Source organism: Ursus maritimus, unplaced genomic scaffold (genome assembly GCF_017311325.1).
Source record: "Ursus maritimus isolate PB19 unplaced genomic scaffold, ASM1731132v1 scaffold_26, whole genome shotgun sequence".
Lineage (NCBI taxonomy): Eukaryota > Metazoa > Chordata > Mammalia > Carnivora > Ursidae > Ursus > Ursus maritimus.
Window position 1 is genome coordinate 31758700 of NW_024425119.1, and position 23091 is coordinate 31781790.

Here is a 23091-nt window from a genome sequence, read left to right on the forward strand (position 1 = left end):
ATTTTGCTTTCAATGTACAAGTCTTTTTTTTTTTTTAAGATTTTTATTTATTTATTAGACAGAGATAGAGACAGCCAGCGAGAGAGGGAACACAAGCAGGGGGAGTGGGAGAGGAAGAAGCAGGCTCATAGCGGAGGAGCCTGATGTGGGGCTCGATCCCAGAACACTGGGATCACGCTCTGAGCCGAAGGCAGACGCTTAACCGCTGTGCCACCCAGGCACCCCCAATGTACAAGTCTTATACTTCTTTATCATTAAGATCTGACACTTAAGGGTACCTGGGTGGCTCTGTCACTTAAGCAACCGACACTTCTTTTCAGCTCGGGTCATGACCTCACGGTCCTGGGATCAAGCTTCACATCAGGCTCCATGCTCAGCATGGAGTCAACTGCTTGTCTCTCTCCCTCTGCTCCTCCTCTCATGCCTTCTCTTTCACAGAAATATATAAAATCTTTTAAAAAAAAATCTGACACTTAAGAAGGGGCTAACACCTAACCCTTTATTTAAAATATGTCAATAAAACCAAACTTTTTATTTAAAGAATTATCTATAAATTATCCTTTATGAAAAGACACAAATACTAAAAGTCCTAAGATTTTCAGAGCTGGAAAAGTTCCGTTTAACAGTTCCAGAAATATGCATTGAGAAGCCAGCACTAGGAAAGATATATAGAACATAGTGCCTGTCCTGGTAGATTTACAGAGAATGTATACATGTGTGTGTACATGCATGTATGTGATAGATGACAGGACAAGAGGAATGGACAGGCATTAAAAAAAAGAGAGAGAGAGAGAGAGAGATCCCAACACTGTGCCATTAACACTTACCATCTTTTAATTTATGGTTGGAGAAACCAAAGCCCCAAATCCGTATGTCATATAAATAAGGTAACATGGTTAATTAGTGCATGAGCTGAACAAAGATTTGTATTAAGATTTAAAAGAAAGAGAACACTTCAACCCAATGTGAGTGTTACCCTCTGGTATGACTCCCTAGTTGTTGTCTATCACAGATTTTTATCATTTAGTAGATATTAATATAATATTTTCAAGGGTAGTGCTAAGCTGCTAGAAAAATAATGAAAAACAAGACAGAAATCAGAAAGCCTGTCCTCATGTGGTTTACAGTCTTCACCTTTCCTTTTTGTCAGAGGTAATTCTAATGTTGAAAATACTACTTTTATAAAAGTTGTTCCTAGTTTTGTTGTAAAATACCCCCAATCCTTCTATCTCGTGGAGTCTCTTATAAGAGCAAGTCATGAACACCAAGATCTTCTCAATAATGAGGTTTCTGGCCAGTGGCCCCGGACAGCTTACTATTTCACTTGGCGGGCGGAGCTGCTAGATACTGATTTGCCCTTAGATTAAAACAAAAGGCAACCATAGTTCTGAGTTCCATATCATCCAGGATTCTATTTCCTCCTCTTCTACCACTGGCACATATTTTTACCTGTCAGCACCTGTTTGGAGAACTACCACTCCCCAATTCTCAGTCCACATTGTCTGGAATGGGTATGACTGACGAGCCACCATAAACCCTGGTCACCCGGTCTGGCTCCGGGGTCAGCACATAAAGCAGACAGGCCAGTAAGAGCCTTCTCTGAAATGTCTGTGGAAGCCATCAGGAAAGGAGTACTGTAGTGCCATTAGTGTTCCCAAGTAATAAAATTTAACACAAAACTAGACATCTAATAGCCACTTTTGCTAATATACAGGGAGAGCCAAGCTGAGAATAAAGCCTACATATTCATACACACAGACCAGAAGAAAGCCTATATAACTTACATAAGCTACCCTGTCCCTCATTTTTAACTTCAAGCTTTGAGCTGTGCTTCCAAAATATAATCCCAAAGTGCCCTGATTAATGGTTAGTCTCCTAAAATTAAACTCCTCATTCAAATAACTAGTGAGCTCCTGACACTTAACCTAGGCTCTGGGTATATTAAGATGAATAATGATTTAAATAATATAGACCATCTCCATGACTTGCCCTTCAACCACCTGTTTCAAAACTCGTTTCCTTCTATTTTCCCCTCCTTCACTCCACGCCAGCAGCACTGTCTTCAAACATACCAAGTACAGCCTCACCCCGGGGATCTTCTCCCCGCTGGTCCCCCTCCTGTACCCCTTAAGTGAGACATGTGCATGACCCACTCCCTCACTTCCTCAGGTTTGGTCAGAAGCCTCTTCATCAAAGTGGCCACTCCTTACCTTTCTAAGGTTCCCAGGCACCTAACACTCTCCTTCCCCCATCACTTTACCATTCCCCATCACACTCACCGCTCCTTGGTGTGTTATATATTCCTTTAGTGTCTGTTCTCTCACCACATGTAGATACACGAAGGCAGAGTCTGTGGGAACGGCTATAAAAGTAGCAGTCAGAATGGAGTCTGGCATTTGGTAAGTGCCTGATTTTTGTTAAATGAATAAATTAATGGATGTAATAAAAATTTTGTGGTCAATGGATATACACAAGTTTGTCACTTACCATAGATCGTGTTATAATTTTACCAACTTTCCAAATTTTAAAATACACAGGTAATAGTAAACTAAGTAAAAGAGTCATCATTTCTTCACAGAAGTCAGTAAGAATTTGGACACTATATATCTTTTCATTAACCATATTTTGTGAGATAAGTATTAAATCTATTTGCCTCCTTTTGGAAAATGACTGTAGGTCCTAAACTCACTTCTTTCACGTTTTCAAGGGAGATGGTAGGTTTTGAATAATGAAATGTAGTACACAAACCGTTCTCTCTTTCTTAAAAGCCTTTGGATTGACTAAATACTCTTCGTTGCTTAAAGCCATCATTAAAAGAAATAAAAATATATCACTTGAGAGACAACCATCACTGATACTACTGAAGCCCATGAAAACTGCATTTGTTTTAGAGATTTATTTATTTGAGGGAGAGACAAGAGGGAGCAAGTGTGCGTGCACACAAGTGAGCACGAGCAGGGTGAGGGGCAGAGGGAGAGAAAGAATCCTCAAGCAGACTCCCTGCTGAACGTGGAGCCCGCCATGGCGCTCCATCCCACGGCCCTGAGATCATGATCTGAGCCGAGACAAGAGTGGGATGCCCAGCCGACTGAGCCACCCTGAAAACTGCATTCTTAATCAGTACCCTTACTTTGTGTATTTTCAGGGCTATATCAGTATAATAACAGCTAACATTACTGAACACTATATATGATTTAATAAGAATTTTAAGAATACCGATTCCCTATCACTGTGTCTACACAACCCCACTGTTGCCTGCCCTTATCTGTGAGTCATTTTTGTGACCACCCATCCTAGAACAATCCCCTTTATTTCTCCCCAGAATAATTTCAATTTTATTGACAGTAGCTGACAGTGCTTTATTTAGTTAGTTAGTGGCTGTCTCTTTTAGCTAGAAGTAAGCTCCTTCTGAATAAAGACCTCATTCATTTTGTTCAGTATGAAGGGCTGTAGAGGATAGTGGTTAAGAGACCATTACTTACATCAAATCCTGGCTCTGCCACTTACCAGCTATGGGATCTGATTAAGAATACTGATTCCCTCTATCACTGTGTCTACACAACCCCACTGCTCTGTGGTCCCCCTGAGTCTGTTTCTCCATTTGTGAAACGGGGATCCTAATAACATGTACCTCTGTTGCTGTGAGAATTACACTGGTTAGACACACAGTATTTGGCACATAAGAAGTGCCCAACAAATGTCAGCCATTATCCTTGTAAAATCCTATATCCCAGCACCTAGCACAGTGCCTGACACATGGGTAAGCAGCCACACACTGCCTCTGGATGGATGAATTATCCTAGACTTATAAACTCCAGTCTGAGTTATTAACTGCCTCTCCCTATTATAGTTGATCGTCAATCAATAGTTTGATCAACTTTTATTTGAGAAAAACAAAACTTCTCTGATTTGAGTCAGACAAAGGTTGAGAAATTCTCTTTGGGATTTCATTTTAACATGGCAGGAACCGTAAACAAATGAACTGATACTGGCCAGAAGGGAACATCGTTCTAACCAATTCCAATTACTCAAATGTGGTCTGTTACAGTTCAAGAAAAAGTGTCGAAGCAACAGAACAGCCTGTGTTTCTGTATAAAAAACTACACTATGTGCATGAAACTGTAATAAATTATATTTCAAAGAAAATCTTGAAGCATGGAAATAAAATAGTATTTTTCTTATGCAGAAATTTTAAATTCCATTGAAATACAGGTTTGAGTTCTGACTTTTTGCCACTTACCAAGCAGGGAGACCACGTTTTCTGGGCCTCATTTTTCTCATCTCCCAAACAGTATAATGATAATAGTAACTACGTCAGAGGGTTGTTGTAGGATTGAAAGATATAATAATACCATGTAAGGCCTATGCACAAAGTAAATGTAAATACTCCTAAAATGATCATTCTTTTTCATTGATTTCAAACAAACTGCTGACAGATTAAAATTTTTAAAAAGTCATGATTGTTTTTCAAGCCTCTTCTTAAAAAGCCAGTAAGACTTTAAATGATATTGTTTTCCCTTTGCTGCCAAAAATGTCACCTGCATAGGTAAGCAGACTCATATTCTAAAGCATACTTTTCAAAAAAACACTATAGAGTTGAATGAACATTCAACAAGACTATTAAGCATGAAATAGAAAAATCTACAGAATTATTACATGAAGGATGCTGAGTGTATTTCAGTAATTCTTATGAAATGAGTAGGAAGACATAATAAGCTATTTCAAAAAGTAAAATCAAAACATTTTTCACAGAGTATTTTTGAGAAATATGACTTTCCAATGACTTCCTGACGTGGATACATCTAAACATACACCAGCTAATGAGAACAACACACAGAACAAACATCAAACTTCACATCTAAGTTTCCGACTACAACTGTAGGGTCGAGGCTGCCATTTGTTGTAAGAGTACCAAAGCCATTGCAGCCACGGCCGGGGACACACGCTTGGATTTCATGAGGCTCACCTTTCATAACGGAAGATTTTACCGCATTTGAGGTGTGCACACCTGCAATATGGGCCTACTCCGAATTATCATCTATTCCCCACAATTATTAACAAAACCTTAATCTACTCATTCTTAAGTGGTATTTCCCAGATTTAGACATTAGCAAGGGTCTGCTTTAAAATTCTAAAATAGTAATAAATCACAAAATATTTTATAGCTTTTATATTTGGAATTTCATTGTACTCATAAATGCTCTACCTCAAAATTTAGTTTTGTTTTTTTTTTTAGAGATTTTATTATTTATTTGACAGAGAGAGAGAACAGACGAGCACACACACAAGCAGGGGGAGGAGCACAGGGAGAAGAAACAGACTCTGTCCTGAGCAGGACTCAATCCCAGGACCCTGAGATCATGTCCAGAGCCGAAATCAAGAGTCGGACACTTAACTGACTGAGCCACCCAGGCACCCCCAAAATTAAGTATTTTAATTGGGCCCAACATGTTAGAGACCAGGAGAAAATAATAACTGCTGACACACAAATTCCAAATAGTCTTGATAAAATCCACAAACACTATAAACATACCCATCTGCCCTTGGAAAGTGGGTCATTCAGCAATAATCATTTTGCACTGAATTACATCTCCTCCTCACCAACCACTTGGTGGGGGGGGACCCTGGGGTTTCGGGATGACTGAATCCCCCACAAGGAAGCCTTCTCGTGCTGCTGGCACTCCATTTCCTCCCCCACATCTCAGGGATCAAAGGTCAGACATCACCACCTACCCCTCCTATAGGAGTAGAAAAGGCAGTCAGGCAGTCGGAAGAAACACTGAGTACTTAGCCGAGGTAAAGCAGGCACTGTATCTGGTGGTGGGGATGCAAAGATAAGTAACATGGTGTCAGTAGTGGGACAGGAGCGTGAAAATCAAATGCAGAGTGCCAGAGAGCGCACTGCCCAGGTGCTGGGAGCACAGAGAAGGCAGGCACCCCGCCCTGTGCTCTCAGAGATAGGAGAGTTCTGAGGAAGGCTGGAGGGTGGGTCTTGTTTGCCTGCTCTCTGAAACGCCAGGTTTGCTCCCTCTTCTTTGAGCAGTTTCTCATTAATGAACTTTCTACCTACTGCAACGGCCTGAATAAAATCATCTCCCTCCTTGTTCGGTGCATTTTGTCTTCCAGGAAAGGTATCATTTCGCTTTGACTGTAATCCAAAGAAAGGGAGCAACAATTTCTCTTCACATGTGAACAAACACATGTTTTTTTTTGGGGGGGGGGTCCAACAGTTTTGACAGGGCAGCCAGCCACAGTGTGAGATGAGACCCAGCTCTCACCACTGAACACGGCTTCTACTGCCCCATCAGAGCAAAGGTGATTCCATATATCACGATGGGCCTGAAGGCTGTGGCCCAGCCTTTCGGAAAGCCATATGCTCTCAAAAAAGCTCCTGCTTCAAATCACCCAGAGGCTTCTCTGCAGCACTCCTTTTTAGGTTCCCTCTGTGACAACACACCATGTGCACACCTACACACGACAGACACATTTACACAATGCACTTTCTGCACAGAGGGGACACACCCGCTAGTGAATGCCATGTTGAAGAGGCTTGAACGCAGATTTACAAAAAAATAAATAAACAGTAACCCAAATCGGTCCTAAGAGGAAAAATTGAAGCAACTGATAAAACAGACACAATGATTAAAGAAGGGGTCGGCGAGCTATAGCCCACAGGCCACATTTAGTTGGCTTGCTATTTTTGTAAATAATAAAACCTAACAGGCAGGAGAAAATAGGCTTTTGTGTTTTACTGGCACAAAGCCACATTTCATTCCTTTACATACTGTCACTGCTTTCAGGCTATAATGGCAGAGCTAAGGAGCTGCACGCCACAAAGCCAACCACTTACTATCTGGCCCTTTCCAGAAAAAGCTTGCCAACTCCTGGAATCAAGCATCAAAATCAATTCCCTTCTACTCAAAAGAGAAAAGCCCCAAACCTATTCTATTAAAAAGGAAAATTAGAATATCCCTATTACTATCTTCTCATTAGTTCTTTCAGATGAAACATTTTACCCACTTTGTAGACTTTGTACTCTTGCACGACACAATAAAATATCAGCACCTACCGGACTAAGCAGGAAAAAACATTTAAAAATTTCTATTTCAGCCTTTTTTTAAAAAAGGTCCTAGAAATAAACAATGAACTGCGTTAAATTCGCTAATGGAGAACAGTATCAAAAGCCCTTCTTAGTACACAGAAAATCCCTAATAAGCTACTAGGTCTCAAATTGAATATTCTCTTTATGAGACCATTTTTACATTTTTCTTTGCAAAGTTCACTGGTTGGATTTAATAGCCAAGCTCAGGAACTGCTGACTCTACCGGCTCCGGAGCTCGAACCCACATCATCTCCCCACCCTGGGAATCAGGAAGCATGGTCACTTGGGGTGCTTTTCTCCCCCAGAATGATGATGGAGTTTTGGCTCTAGCAAAATGAACTGGAAAGATCAATTTAAATCAGACTATAAAGTAACTTGTAACAAGTTAAGGAACTTGTTTCTGAGAAGGAGAGGGACTGATCTGTGTGTTGGGATGGTAACTCTGGAGGCCCTAGGGTATGCAGACAGAGAGGGAAGATACCAGAAGGAAGGGCAGCGTGGAAGGCACCATGAGGCAGGCAGAGAGGTGAACACCACAGACCTAACCCAGGCAATGACAATGAAAGCGGGGAAGAGGAACCGGTTGCAAACTACACTCTTCTCAAGGTGGAAGCAGCTAAACTAGTCAGTTGACTTTGAACCTTTATCTTCCTGTTGTTTCTATTTCGCAGTTCTTTTGTATTCTTTCCTTTTAGAAAAGGAGAACATTCTTAAGGAAATCTGATAGATTCTCCACTCCCTATGAACAGGGACCATGCCACCCTATGTCTTTTCTCAGCATCTACATCTAAACTGCAGGGCACAGAGGTGGCATGACACGCAGAGTTGGCCGGCCGGAGGGAGGACAGACAGGAGACGCCTCGGAGTGGGGCTCAGATCCTGCCTCTCTCATTTCTTAGCTGTTCAACCTTGCCAGCTGTCCATTTCCTCAGCACAATACGGATCATAATGTGTAATTTTTAGGGTTGTTTTAACAATCAGAGAGACACAGGGACAGAGAGAGAATAGATGTGTGCACACACGCACATTTACAAAAACAGGCATTCAGTAAAGAGAAATCGTTACTAGTATTTTCACACTGGTATCATTCAAATATGAATGATCAATGTTTAGACAACCCTACAAAAGGTCTTTGCTTTTATAGAAAGTTGGTTTTGAAAGTCTCTGTCCACACCCACCCTTTAGGAAAGAGCAGTTATTGGATTCAGTTCTCTAAAAAAAAAAAAACTAATTTTGAAGCTTTATTTTATTCTAAAAGATGTGCAATGGGAGTTATTTTCAAGGAAATATCTTAAAGAGTTCAACAGGAGGAAAAAACTATACTGAAAATGTGAGACACTAACACAGCACTTTTATGTTGTTCTAGCTTCATAAATCTAGCAATTTTCTCCTCAATCTATCTTGCCAAGTATACATCTCCGTACTGAAGGTTACTACATTTCAAGCAACACAGACACTGAGAAGTTAACTAAAATGCACATCTACAGCCAGTGTTTGGTAAGGTACTGATTAAAAACACTGCTCAGTGGGTAGCCCGGAGGAGTTAGAGGGCCTACGGTAGAGTGGTAAAGGAAGGAGAAAAATAATGTTATTTGATCACTTTATCTCCCAAATACAAAGTGAATTTAAAATATTTGAAAAAAGATAAGAGTGACTCTTGTTTTGGGGGTTTTTTTTTGTTTAAGACTTATTTATGAGAGAGAGAGAGAGAGAGAGAGAGGGACAGATAAGGCTGGAGCAGTGGGAAGGCAGAGGGAGAAGAGAGTGTCTCAAGCAGACTTTCTGGTGAGGGAGGAGCCTAACTCATGGCTCGAACTCACAACCCTGAGTTCAGGGCCTGAGCTGAAACCAAGAGTTGGACGCTTAAGCCACCGCACCACCCAGGTGCCCCTTCCTTTGGTTTTTGAGAAACATACCAGAAGATCTCTCCTGACATGTGTAAACAGGCATGCTTCTTTAGATAGCACATGACATAGCTATTAATATTCTGATTCTAAAGCCCATCAATGGAATAGTCTCGTTACCACTAAAAAGTCCCAACATATGCCCTCCACTTTGAGATGGAAAAACTGCGTTTTCTTCAGGATCTTCCTCTCACCTTCTCCAAAGATGAGGTAACTGTTAAAGGGTACAGTGATTTGTCTTATCACAAGAAGAAAAAAAAAAATGCCCAGACTATGGTTTTATTTACAAAGCAGACTAGCACCTGTGCTGAATGATGGATCACTGTTTAGCTGGAAATGAACTGCCCTGAAGCAGCAACTAAGAAACTACATTCTTTTTGAAACATCTACCTAGGTGGGTCTTTCCCTTCTGCTTGACTGTATTAAATACAGAACATTAAAAAACAGGATGAACTTCACAACATGTTGGGGGAGAAAGAAAACTCTGAGGCAGTCAAAATTCCTTCGGCATGGATTCTTTTTAAATGAAATACGGATTTAAGTACGTCTTAGTAAGAAAGCAGAAAGATGAGCCTTCAAGTATTACCTTCCAACTTATAAAACAATCTGGATTTTCAATATAAATCAAGGAAAATGGCTTGAAAGCCTATAGGTAATCTGAAAAACGTTTCCTTCCCCCATAAGTAGGTTGAGTGGAAAAATCTCTGTGCTATTCTTTATCCCACATAAAAGGTGAATCAGTGACATTATAATGTACAATCTAAGAGCTATTCCAATTCTGCGTAAGATTTTTAAATTCCTCTGGGGTTCAGAAAATCGAAGGCAACCCTTATTTAAAACCATGTTGAATTAAATAGAATTTCTTTTAAATAAGTCATCATACTTAAAAAAATAAGTTTTACTAGAAACTGAACAGAATTGTTTATTGTTTTAATAGTCCAGCTTACAGCTTGTTAACACAAGGATAGAGAATTAAAGCAGCTTTTTACTTGACCTTTTGTTTTAATCTGTTTACCATAGGAGAGATGTATAGTAGCCTCACATCTGGACAATTTTAGCAATTTTACAACCACCTTGAGAATATTAGATCCAGAAATGTTTTCCTTGCCTATATACATAAAACTGGGGGTCATCCTGAGAAACAATTTGTCAATATCTATTTCAAGTTCATCCAGTAAATAACATACTTGCATTAGTCTGGGTATAGAACGACATGAAGAAAATCTAAGCAAAACTACCAGAAATACTGGGGGAAATGACCACTTCCCTCAAAGTGCAGCAGATGTCTACCGCTATGAGCAACCTACTGCAATGTTATTATGCTGCAATCAGATTTCTAAAGAACTTTTTGGGAGGATTTCTATCAGGATATGATAAATATCTACCCTCTCTGACCTCTCTGCAGAACATGATTTGTCAAAATGGCCACAGGCAATATCAATTCACAGGAAAAGAAATGACTTATGAGGAGATAAGACTTGATGACCTAACGGCAAGATCACTGCAGGGAAAAAAGAGAGAGATGCAGCTGTCCCTTCCTGTAGGACAGACGTGACCCCCAGAGAGCTGGACGTAAATCAAAACAGGTTTTAAACTGAACTCACAGGAGGGTCTTGAATAAACTCCCCTCCCTACAACGGTCTTCCTTTTCACGCTGGAGACTGAACTACCTGACAAAGGCAAAACACAGAGCCACATCTGCCCGGCTGATGAGCTGATAAAATTAAACAGCGCAAATCTTGTTGGCATGAATGTTTTTGCGAGATTATACGCTGTGCGTGGGTAACCTGAACACTCTCCCGATAACAGCAACCAGTGGGCCTGAATCTAATTTGTCTGAAGCATCTGATAGTGCCTCTGGGTTGCTACTTCTCACTTACGCAGATTAAGATTTGAGTGACCGAAGGGCAAGGCCAACGTTCTCACTGATAGTCTTCTGTTCAATAAATTTATTTTGGAAGCATCTATGACCTCAGTGATCTAGGTAATATTAATTCTAAAAAAGACTTATATATAATTTTTTAAAAGACAGGATGCACGAAAATGCTATTTTCCTTTACAAAAGAAAACGGCATATGCATTTTTAAGTTCCCCGGACTGACCCCATGCTATAAACAGACTAGCAGGAGGCAGCTCTCCACGGCCCAGAGATGTGCCCTCAGTTTCTCCCCTGCTTTGCCGCTTTTACTCCATCTGCTGTTGAACGAAGCTGCCCAGACAACTTGTCTCCCAAAACACTGCTTTTTTTTACTTCTCTGGTTTTTCGTATTGGTTCTTCAACAATCTGTGCACGTTTCTCAGGGACAGAAAGCCTTGTTTACATTTCCTCCCAGGGATCCTGCCCTAACCCCCCAGGGCAGAGCGGAGAAGGGAGTGGCTGCAATGGTGCAGAAATGTGAGACTTTCCCTAATCCCCTGCCTGTAGGGCGTCTGCTTGGACGGATGGGCAGCAGCCTTTGCTCTCCTTTCACCTCATCCCAGGAATCTATTTCTTGCTCTCTGGTGCAGGATAAGAAATTGAAGACGTCAAGAAAAAAAAATTTTTTTTAACTATGTGCGGTGATGCATATTAATGAGACACTGTGGTGATCGTTTTGTAATTCTACACATGCTGAATCATTATGTCGCACACCTGAAACTTATACAATGTTGTATGTCAACTATGTATCAATTAAAAAAAGAAAAATGAAGAAGTCATTAGAGAGGGCTTTCAAATGAGATGGTATAAAGCTTATGAGTACACAAATTTCATTTCTAGATCCTTTCCTCAGATTGCCTTCAGAGGAGTGCTGTCTCTTTTGTTGACCGATTCTCCTTTTCTTGTTGTGAGACAATTGCCGTCATAAACCAAAGCTCCTGACAGACGCTCTCTTCTAGATGCCTGGTAAATTAAGAGATGGCCACCTGCTTCTGACAATATGGCAGCTCCAACTTTTCCTACCCCACCTCATGTACTTCATGGATTTGCCCCAGAGAGGAGCTCCAAAGGCTTTAAGTTCACTGAAGGGTGCACATCCCAGGGACTGTACATGACAGAGTGATGGAACACTGTAAAAGCCAATGAATAAACACTAGATATCTAGGAAACACACTTCCAAAGTTAACAGGTATATTATGAAACAAAACACCAACTTTTATTAATTTCTAGGATAAAGCAGAAAAATTCAAATAAATGTTGGGCCTACTGCAGTTGCCTTTTGCTATGGAACCCAGGCCCCAAAAGGCCTGCCTCTCTCCGCGCACCATTGAAGCTAAGTGGAAAAGTCTGAGAATCACTGCCTTATGCAACTACCGAGGGGGCTCTCCAGTTTCTACCTCTGCTGCAGATGAAAATTATGACCCTAGTACACATCCACGAGGCATGAAATAAACTAAGGCAATGATCTGTAAGGAATAAGCAACAAAATGATGGAAGTGATCATGTGTATTACTTTGTACTCAAATTTGTTTTGAATTCTAGAAGTGGTAAGTGTGTCCCTACTAAGTCAAAGCACAGGCTTGGCAACCTGACCTAAATAAAGATGAATAGTTAGTTCTGGCTGCAATGCCTTAAAAATCTGGCACATGTACACTTCGTAACGATTATCACAACCCGCAAGAAAATTAATCTGGTCCACTTAGTGATACATAGGATTTTGTACTTGCTGTTCCCTCTGCTTGGAATACTCATCCCTTCAGTGCTCTACTCTGCTGATTCTTTCTCAGCCTTTACACTCACCTCCTCCAAGAAGCCTTTCCTCACCACTCCCCTGCAAGCCCTCTATAAATGTCCTCATCTTGTTTGTTCCCTTTAAAGCCATTACTACAATTTGTAGTTATCCAGCAATGTTTACTTTTTATCATCTGTATGTCCTCCCAACAGAATGGACCAGAACCTTGTCTTATTGATTGCCACATTCCCAATTCTCTTGAGTGTCACTCAATAAATATTTTGGAATGAAAGGCTGCTGCAGAGTATTTAAAAATTAAAAAGCAGACATTTCTCACAGATTTTTTAAACTCTAAAAGAAACTGAGGTTCAGCAACTCTTAGAAAATTTTTTCAGGATTATACACTAGGGGTAGAGCCAGGACTCGTCTTTCATTTCCCTTGTATCCCATGCCAGGGAGCTCTCCAAACCCAGCTGCTGTTACCTCCAGTCTCACTTTATTAGTCCTGCAGGAAGTACAAACAGCGTCGAATCCACGTGAAAATCAATTGTTTGCTTCTTTTCCCATCAACTGCCCTTTTATTTTAGCTCACTATAGTGGAGAAATCACATGCTAAGGAGGCTGACATTTGTGCCATGTGCAGAACAGACAGAACACCATTACAATCCAACGCTGTTCCACAGCGTGGCCTGGGAGCCTCACGTCTGCTGCTGCCACGGCCAGAGAGCCACCATATTCACTAGAGAAAATCACACAGTGTGTCTGAAGCCAGGAGAAGTAAATCCCATATGTACCGATCTCTGACACATCCAAAAAATAATTTAATTAATACATACTTTGGTAAATATGCCTATTTTCCTCAAAGACATCAATCTTAAACTCCAGGGACCAAGATAAAAAATCCTACAAAAAGAGAAGGATCACATAAGCAAGTACCTAACAGTCACACATTACAAATCCGCTGGAAACTCCCAGAGAAGGACATGGGGACTGATGTGGAATCAGACCGATTTACTCAGCTCACCGGCAGGTAGCAGGTAACTAAGCCACCATGTCTGATGATAAAATATTTCTCCCCAGAAGAAACAAGGGTCATGCACAACTTCTTTCTAACCTCCTGAAATATCTTGAGTATTCTGCAGGGGCTGGCCCAAAGTTCCTCCCTCCAGGCAGCTGTGCTCCACTCCCCCGAGTTCCCAGGCTTGAAGCTGGGGCTCAAAATCTACCGTGTCAGGATCCACGGACAGGTGAACCCAGGCTACTCTCTTACCCTGCAACACAATGGCTGACTTGTCTTCTCTGGGCCAGGACATTTTTATTATTTTGAAATTAGCTGTTTCTTCATATATGTCCCTATCACTTCTGAATGTAGAGTGACTGAGGGCCAGGACCCTGTTGTTAAGACAACACTGGTCTCTATTTTCCAGCTAAACTGACAGAGTGTCGCTCTTGGATGTGACAATGCCGAAATAAAATTCACACGTGTGCAGAACAGGTTTTACCTCGATCAAATTTCTCAATCGTAAAAGTGAGGCCCCCAAATTACTTGCTATTTAACACTGGCAAATCTGCCTGTGAATTCATGCCATAATGCTATTCTGTACTTTGAAAAAAGAACATGAGATTAATTTTAAAACTAAGCAAGGTGATAGTACGCAAATAATATCAATCGAGAAATGGGTAAATTGTAAGTCCTATTAGTTGCAAAGTTTAAGATATTTACCCAAGCATGGGACAAATGTTATTAGGATTCAATGGGTAACACAGTATTTTTTAAAACCCTGTGCCAAATGTGTATATAAAGCAATATTTTATCTTTACCCAAAAAAAGTGCTATTTAACTCCAAAACACTTCTCATAAAAACTAAAGCAGATGCAGATAATTACAATCTTAAGTAACTCAGGTTTCTTTAAAAACTTGGTTCTCCATCCCAAATCATCATGAAACTCAAATAGTGTGCACTGTCAACGGCTGCATGGCTACACCAGTCAGAGACATTTTTAAGTAGTCAAAACGAAGGTACACAGGCAATGCTTTACAGTACAATCAGTGGTATCCCTACCCCTAAATAGGAAGGCTTTTTTTATGAAGTTGTTGTCTTACGCTTTACATAATAAAACCTTATGTTCTAAACAGTATTTAATATAACCTAATAACCTGAAAAGGTTTTCCACTCACACATTATTAGTACATGAGCTTCAAGCGTGCTGATTACTACAAAAACAAGCTCATATTTCATGCAAGCCACAACCGAGAGAAATTCAGACAGGAGCATACATAAAGTTATTTGTCATTTAAATGAACACTTAAAATAGTATTTTTAAATTAACACAATGTTCAACTAAATAAAGGTGAATTACTTTGTTAAAAGCAAAATTCTCTTTAATACTCTCACTAGCATCTTACTCTGGAAATGCTAACAGTGCCAGGCACATGGTACGCGCTCACAAACTTGTTTGTTAGAAATGACCTTGACCTGGATTCAGCTCACAGTTCACTGGGGCTTTGACCTGAGCAAGAAAATAACACCGCGCTACAGTATTGCATATATATAATCGTGAGTAATCAGGTGTGGCTAACACGGTGACCAGCTTCTGCACGGTGTTTATTCTGTTTCAGGAAAGCACAACCTTCAGCTCCACCAAAAAGAATGGCAGGAGAAGGTGAGTGAACACACCTTCCAAGACCTGTGTGACCTACCTCCATATATGAGTGTGGGTGTTTGCATTTTCTCGAGTATAAAAAATAATTTGACTAACACAAGTCAGTATTTCCACTTGGGCTACCAATTAATGCAGGGGCAAAAGGAAGGTTGGGAGAAAATGATACATTTGGGAATTGTGACTCGAGCAGGGTAACGGTTATTGTTGAGAAATGTATTATAATAAAATGTGTGCCTCACATCATGTACGTCCTGCAAATCACTCACCCAAATCAGACCGTCAACACTAGAGATCCTGCCTGAGATTTTGCAAAACCCTACACGATTTCTTCTCTGAAAAGAAATTCGTCAACGTAAATGGACTAGAAACTTTTTTTGGTTTTCTGACATGGTGAAATTTTAATGAGACAATTAAACATTTTAATGAAAACAGGGAAACACAAAATGATTCCAAAACTAGGATCTGAAGATACTCTTATTCTTTATAAAAACCGACTGGAAATTAATGTGACACATGTAAACAAGGTATTTAGTTTTACTAACGTGATTTATCTTAACAATTGTTCACACTATGACTTTTTGGTTAATATGGAAGGTCAATATGCACATATTTCTTTATATATAAAATATACCTATACTCAAAAATTACCCCCTACACACAAAATGATGACAACCATGTCAAGTATATCCAATTTGGAAAGAATAAAAGAGACTCTAAAAAAATAAAAATAGTAATTATGTGAAGATAGTGGTTATAATAGGGATGGTTTTTCTTTTATAACATTATATTACTTTTAAAACTGAATTAAAATATATTTATTTTGATTTGGTTATGTACATAAAATTGCTACACCATTTAGAGAGATTAAATAATAGCAAAAGAAACAGTTTCTAAATAAAACCACTATGTAGTTTTAAAATTCGTATAAGTACAAAATCCACATACCTGAGCCAACCTCCTTTTCCTCTTCTTCAATGTTGTTTTTGATGCTATCATATTCCTCATCAATGGTCTGGTTACCACGCATTTGAGATAAAATTCTACGGGCCTTCTGAGTCTGTCCTTTCTGAATCAGCCATCGAGGGCTTTCAGGTAAAAACAGAAAGCCAAAAAATTGTATAACTGCTGGAATTGCTGCAAGTCCCAACATGTACCTGCAATAAGAAATCCATACATTATTGTAAAATCGGGAGTTATTAGCACAGAGTATGAATAAAAGGTCTGTGTTCCCACATTGGGAACAGTATCTAATATTAAATTAGAATGATTTTCCCTTTGTGTGTGTGTGTGTGTGAACAGAAAAAAGAATATTTTTATGCTGTAGTGAGAAACTAAAAAAAGGAGAAAAATCTGAGTCTTCTCTCTCAAATTACAATAAAAAGGGGCAAAAGTCAAAATACTTATATATATACACTCTGTACCACACACATCATGCAAACACCATCATCACCATCCCTTTCTAATACTAATACATATAATTCTGTATTTTACAACAGAAAATGAGGCTGAGACAAAACTCTGGTAATCTGTTTAAAAACATATATTTTTCATTAAAATAAATGCCCCAAACGATTTATGTTAGTGCTGTGTGAATGATCAGTGATGATTTCATTTTGCTATCAAGCATCACGTTCACCCTCATTAACTAAGAAGCCCGGAGCAGAAAAAAGATAGTAGAAGCAAATAATCATTATTAAAATGATAGAAATATAGTAAATAAGCATATCATTTTAAATCCATCAGAGAAATAACAAAAACACTAATATGAGTACATCAATATCAAAGCTCTCTCCAAAATTATTCTGACCACTGGAATGATCTCCTAACATCTCTTTGATGTTAGGCCTCCATCTCTCTGAATTGAATTCTGCCTGTTTTTCTATTGATCTGTCAGTGTCTTCGTTGATTTGCAGGAGTTCTTCATATATGCTTGGGAAGAGCCCTTCCCACCTACATAACCTGCAGGTGCTCCCCCGTGCTGTGGCTCGCGCCTTCACTCACGCGATTCTACCTGCCGCTAGATTAGATAAACTGCGAGGTCGCTTTCGAATGGAAACTTCTGTGGATCTAGGACGCTTTTATATTTTCTGTTGATCCAAATTCCCTGGGTATGTTCCATGGCAGATTTATGATGGCAGAGCTCGGAAAGCCATCTGTGATTACATTAACAACCATACTCACTGATATTCATAACTCAATTAGAAGCCACTCGACTCAATACACTTTTCAAAGCTATTCCAACTTTTAAACTATGTTAAATCCAAAACAGAGTGAGCAGCCTTGAAGCCTCCAGACATACAACTTGTGAACTAAGTCCAATACTTTTCAAACAAATTCATTTTAATTCCAAAACAGCAGGAAAAAAAAATACAATTGTCACATAGGTGTTAAGACTACCTCTCACTCCAAGATATTTGCAAATGACATACCTGATAAAGGTTTAGTATCCAAAATCTATAAAGAACTTATCAAACTCAACACCTAAAAAGTAATCCAGTTAAGAAATGGGCAGAAGACATGAATAGACATTTTTCCAAAGAAGACATAGAGATGGCTAACAGACACATGAAAAGATGCTCCCTACATCACTCATAATCAGGGAACTACAAATCAAAACTATAATGAGATACCACCTAACACCTGTCAGAATAGCTAAAATTAACACAGGAAACGAGATGTTGGTGAGGATGCAGAGAAAGGGGACATCGCTTCCACTCTTCGTGGGAATGCAAACTGGTACAGCCACTGTGGAAAACAGTATGGAGGTTCCTTAAAAAGTTAAAAATAGAACTACCCCACGACCCAGCAAATGCACTACCAGGTATTTACCTAAGGATAAAAATAAATAAATAAATAAAATACTGGCTTAAAGGAACACATGTATCCTGATGTTTATAGCAGCGCTATCAACAATAGCCAAATTATGGAAAAACCAAAATGTCCCACTGACTGATGATGAATGGATTAAGAAGCTGTGGAAAATATATACAATGGAATACTATTCAGCCATAAAAAAGAATGAAATCTCACCATTTGCAATGACACGGATGGAACTAGAGTATATTATGCTAAGCGAAATCAGTCAGAGAAAGACAAATACCATATGATTTCACTCATGTGTGGAATTTAAGAAATGAATCAGATGAACATAATTGTAAAAAAAGAGAGAGGCAAACCATAAAACAAACTCTTAACTGTAGAGAACATACTGAGGGCTGCTGGAAGGGAGGCAGGCAGTGGGGGAGGCAGGCAGGGATGGGCTAAATGGGTGGTGGGTATTTAGGAGGGCACCTGTTGTGATGAGCACTGGGTATTCTATGTAATCATTAAATGCTAGCCCTGAAACTAATATTATACTATATGTTAACTGGAATTTAAATGAAAACTTGAACCAAAACAAAACAAAATAAAAAGAGCATCTCCCTCCAAACAGCAGCTAAAAATACACAGGGAAACAGAAAAAATAAGATTTTTTAAAGTAAACAAAGTTTTTATGACTAAATGAATCATTTGGCTGACAGTATTAAATCTTATTGAAAGTGTTTACTGCTTTAATCCATGGGCTGTGACAATTATACCAATACTTAATCATTCCTCCCTCTGCTAACCTACAGAACACAGTGTTTTAACCTCCATTTATGTCATTATACCTTGTATTATATTACATACCTGTCTCACTTGATTGTGTATTTAACTTTGTATTTGACAAAGCACCTAATAAAATATCTTGCACACAGTAGGCACTTAATAGTCTAAGAAATGATACAAAAGCAGCTGTACATGTACACTTTCTGCATTAGCTAGACAGACACTAAGCAGACTTCACATTTGCATAGCACTGTGGTTCATGCATTAATTCTTCCGGGTCATTTAGCTCTGCAAACTTAGTTGCAAGGTAATTCCTTCCAATTAAACCGTTTGTTATTCCAGATATAATCAGACCTTTTCTGAAGATGTCTCATCTGAAAACCAGATGAGAGCTGAGACTGGCTCACACAAATGCATGCTTGTGGCGGCTTCCTCTTAAGATGTTAACTGGCACAACCAAATGTGTTACTTTAATGTATGTTTTATTGCTGTAAATGAATGACATTTTTATTCACTTGTGTTTTCTTGAAGAAAAAGGTTATACACAATTGCATTCACAATTACTGCCAATTATGTAAAAGAAAAGTGATAAAAGGCAAATACGAAATATACTGGATTAGGAAATAAACTTTAAAAATCCTAAAAATGGGAGCCTATGTGTCATTTCTCTACATCTTTCATGATCTTTCCTTCTGTTCTCCAAACCCCCTTAGTGATGAATTAAGATTAAAGGGCTGCACGGAGTACTTCAAAGCAGCACTGAAATAATACTGTGCACTTTATTGCTCACTATTTAATCCCAGGACACGGTATTTCTAAAAACTAAAAAAAAAAAAAAAAAAAAAAAGGAGAAGAGAAGGGAAAGATAAAAAGAAAATTGCAAACATACATATTAGCTTACGTTTCTAAAGCAAGCTATAGAAGACAGACTACTTCAGCCCTCCAATCCTTTAAAATCCAAGAGTCTAGGTCTGGAATAAACAATTCAATGCCCTAACTCTAAGGCGGGTGGCTCTCAACCGCCAGCCTTTAAGGTTACTGAAGCTCGGTTCCAGAGACTAGGCAAAATCAAACATGATTTTTTTATACATTTACGTCCTAATGCTTCTCTTCTAGAAGTAAAACAAAGCTTATTTTACTATATTTTGATTACCTTACATGATGTAAAGAATTTCCCACCCCAAAATGAGTCTCTCTGGCATAAGGATTATTTTAGGCTGATTATCTTTAAGAAACTACAAACACAGGAAAAGCTCTGAAAACCAAATAAAAGTTACCCTTTTGTAAGAGGCATTTACGTTTACAAGGGAAACGTCCATTTGTAAGGGTGTCTCCCTCCAGGGGGAAGAGGGCGATGACTCAGTCTTCAGAACTCTTATCAAAGAAGGCAAAACTTACATCTGTATCACAACCTTACCCTTATTCACTGAGCTTTTCCTGGTAACCTGTCTTAACTGACTCTCCATCCCCAACATTTTCTTTTGTCTTTAGATGAAGATGTTGATGGCTTTGGCCATTTTGGGGAGTTAGTCAGTTTTATGTGGATCTCTCCCACTTATACACGAAGTATACATGTCATTAAACTGTTATCTGTTTGTCTCTTGTTAAGTGATCTCATGTCAATTTAATTCTTAGACCAGGCAGAGGAACTCTGAAGGGTAGAAAACATTTTATTCCTCCCAAACAATGATAAAAGTATTTTGATAATAATAAATTTCCAAGGCTCTGTAGAGATCAAATACATTAAGATGTGAGGTAGCTGTGGTTTATGATGGAAAGAGCATAGGAACAGACCCAGGCATACTAACCACAAAACCCTGGTCAAGTTATTTAATATTTTAATGCACAGGTGACAGCGTCTATTTCATAGGACCGCTGAGAGAATTAAGTGAAACCATACAATTGATACCTAGAATGGAGAAGGCACTCACCAAAAAAAATGTTTTTACCTTCCTGACTTCCTCACCTATCAATTCAATGCAACTTACCTATCTCGGCTGTATCATCCACCCAAAAGTCAGTAGGTAGAACTAACCAATTACTTTCTTGAGGAAAAACTGTTGCTCTGATGATGTGCGGATTGGAGAACAGGAGAAAAACTAAAGAGATTGCTTTGCTGTGTTACTGATGAAAATTTTATCATGAGACTAAAAGAGCAAGAACTCTATAGGATTAGTTAAGGCAGTATGTATTTGGACTCACCTTGAGTCCTCAAAAATCCAAGGAAATCAGGAACCACGTGAGTGACAAAAAATATACTAATAAGAAAGTCTACTGACAAACCAGGGCACGGGGCTTGACCCCAGGACCCTGAGATCATGACCTAAGCCGAAATCAAGAGCCAGGTGCTTAACTGACTGAGCCACCCAGGTGACCCAAGAGTGCCTAGATTTTAATCCTAGTTCCCCCCCCCCAAAAGTTTTACCTATGGATATGGGAGATGTCATTATTATAAGTTAAATCAAGGGTTCTAAGCTCTAGCTTCACATTAGAATGGGAGGAGGGAGACTTTTAAGCATACCAATGTCCAGGCCCTACCCACGCAGGATTTTGATTAATTGGTCTGGGCTCCAGGCCCAGGAAATTCTATTTTATTAAAAGCTCCCCAGGTGGTGCTAATGTGCAGTCAGGGCTGAGAACCACTGATCTAAGTGTTTTTAAAAACCCAAGGGGTGAACGTGAACAGGAAGCACCCAAGGTCCATACTATAAGGCAAAAGCTATTTATCTTCTGGGGGCCCACCAAGCTGACAGAAAGGGAAAGCAGGTTGACTAGAACAAAAATGCCAACCTTTCAGGAATTCTAAAATCCTTTAGACTCTTCTGTGGCATCCTCATCACTCACAGAGATATCTTTTTAAACTTTCTCAACTGAAGGTAACAAATGAGCTATTTTCTGTACCTGCCTAACAGTAAACTAAGGATGGGCCCTCAGATGGTGAGCAATGCTTTCCAATGGTGTGGCTGGTACAGCAATCACCAAAGGAGGCAAGCCCAGCTCTTTCACCTCAGGTTAAGCCTTCGTCCCAGTGCCAAGAACTGAAGCTCTGTGAATCAAATATCCAGCATTCCCAGGAGACAGCCCTTCCCCTGGTGGTACCCCACATACAACCAAATAGGTCCTGCCTTGAATCCATAATTGCCACCATTCTTGTTTTAAAAGAATCATACTGCTCTCACCTACAAAACTGAAGGAAAGTATCCTCTCATAGATGGCCATTTAAGACACAGAACTGTGTAGTTCATAACTGCCCCACTTCTTTGATAACAAAATGGTTATCTGATAAGATGGTCTACTGATAACATGATGAACATATTACTTATTCTCTAGTAGTTCCACAGGGTGATGATTATGTTCCAATACATTAAAAAAACTACTTGAATGTAGCTTAGACATGTACCCACTGAGCAGCAATAGTAAGAGCTAGTACACAGCACTAGTTACTATGTGCCAAGCACTGCTCAAAGGGCTTAAGAAACATTAGTCAGTCTGTCTTCACAATGACCCTATAAAGTGGGTATCATTATTGTCCCCATTTTAAAGACAAACCAGCTATAAATGGATATAGAACTAGTATGCTGTGGAACTAGTATTAAAATCTAGGTACTCTTGGGTCACCGGGGTGGCTCAGTCAGTTAAGCATCTGGCTCTTGATTTCAGCTCAGGTCATGATCTCAGGGTCCTGGGGTCAAGCCCTGTGTCAGGCTCCATGCTCAGCAGGGAGTCTGCTTGAGATTCTCTCTCCCTCCCCCTGCCTTCTGACTCCACTCTCTCTTTCTAAAATAAACAAATCTTTTTAAAAATTTAGAAATAAAATAAAATAATATCTAGGCAATCTGGCTCCCAATGTTTACTGTAAGACAAGCTATAATAAATGTTTAATGATTAGTTAATTTAATTCTGCAGAAATCATAGAAGACAGAATTTATCTTAACCTCATGTTTAAAGACTTCTGAGGATAAACTTTGTAAGCTTTATTGTTCACTCACCTCTGTTAAATATATTAAAGCACTGCAGGATAACAAGGCAAAGGGGTTGCCTGGGAGCAGTGCCCCCAGTCATATGGAGCACAGTACCTGACACAAAGGGACCCATGGGAAGGGAAAACACAGACCTGCTGGTGGCAAATGGAATCTATTATTATTCCCGACACCAGAGTTTTACTATGAAAATTATCAACTAT

At 39.4% G+C, this 23091-nt stretch overlaps 1 protein-coding gene across 1 annotated transcript in view; it reads right to left on the reverse strand.

Moving 5' to 3' along the window:
• Positions 1-23091, reverse strand: part of SLC2A13 (solute carrier family 2 member 13) — a 375922-nt gene that overhangs the window by 284678 nt on the left and 68153 nt on the right. Inside the window, exon 3 of the mRNA XM_008704707.2 lies at positions 16266-16474. Within this exon, the coding sequence (XP_008702929.2) occupies positions 16266-16474 (209 nt within the window). The remainder of the gene's footprint in view (positions 1-16265; positions 16475-23091) is intronic.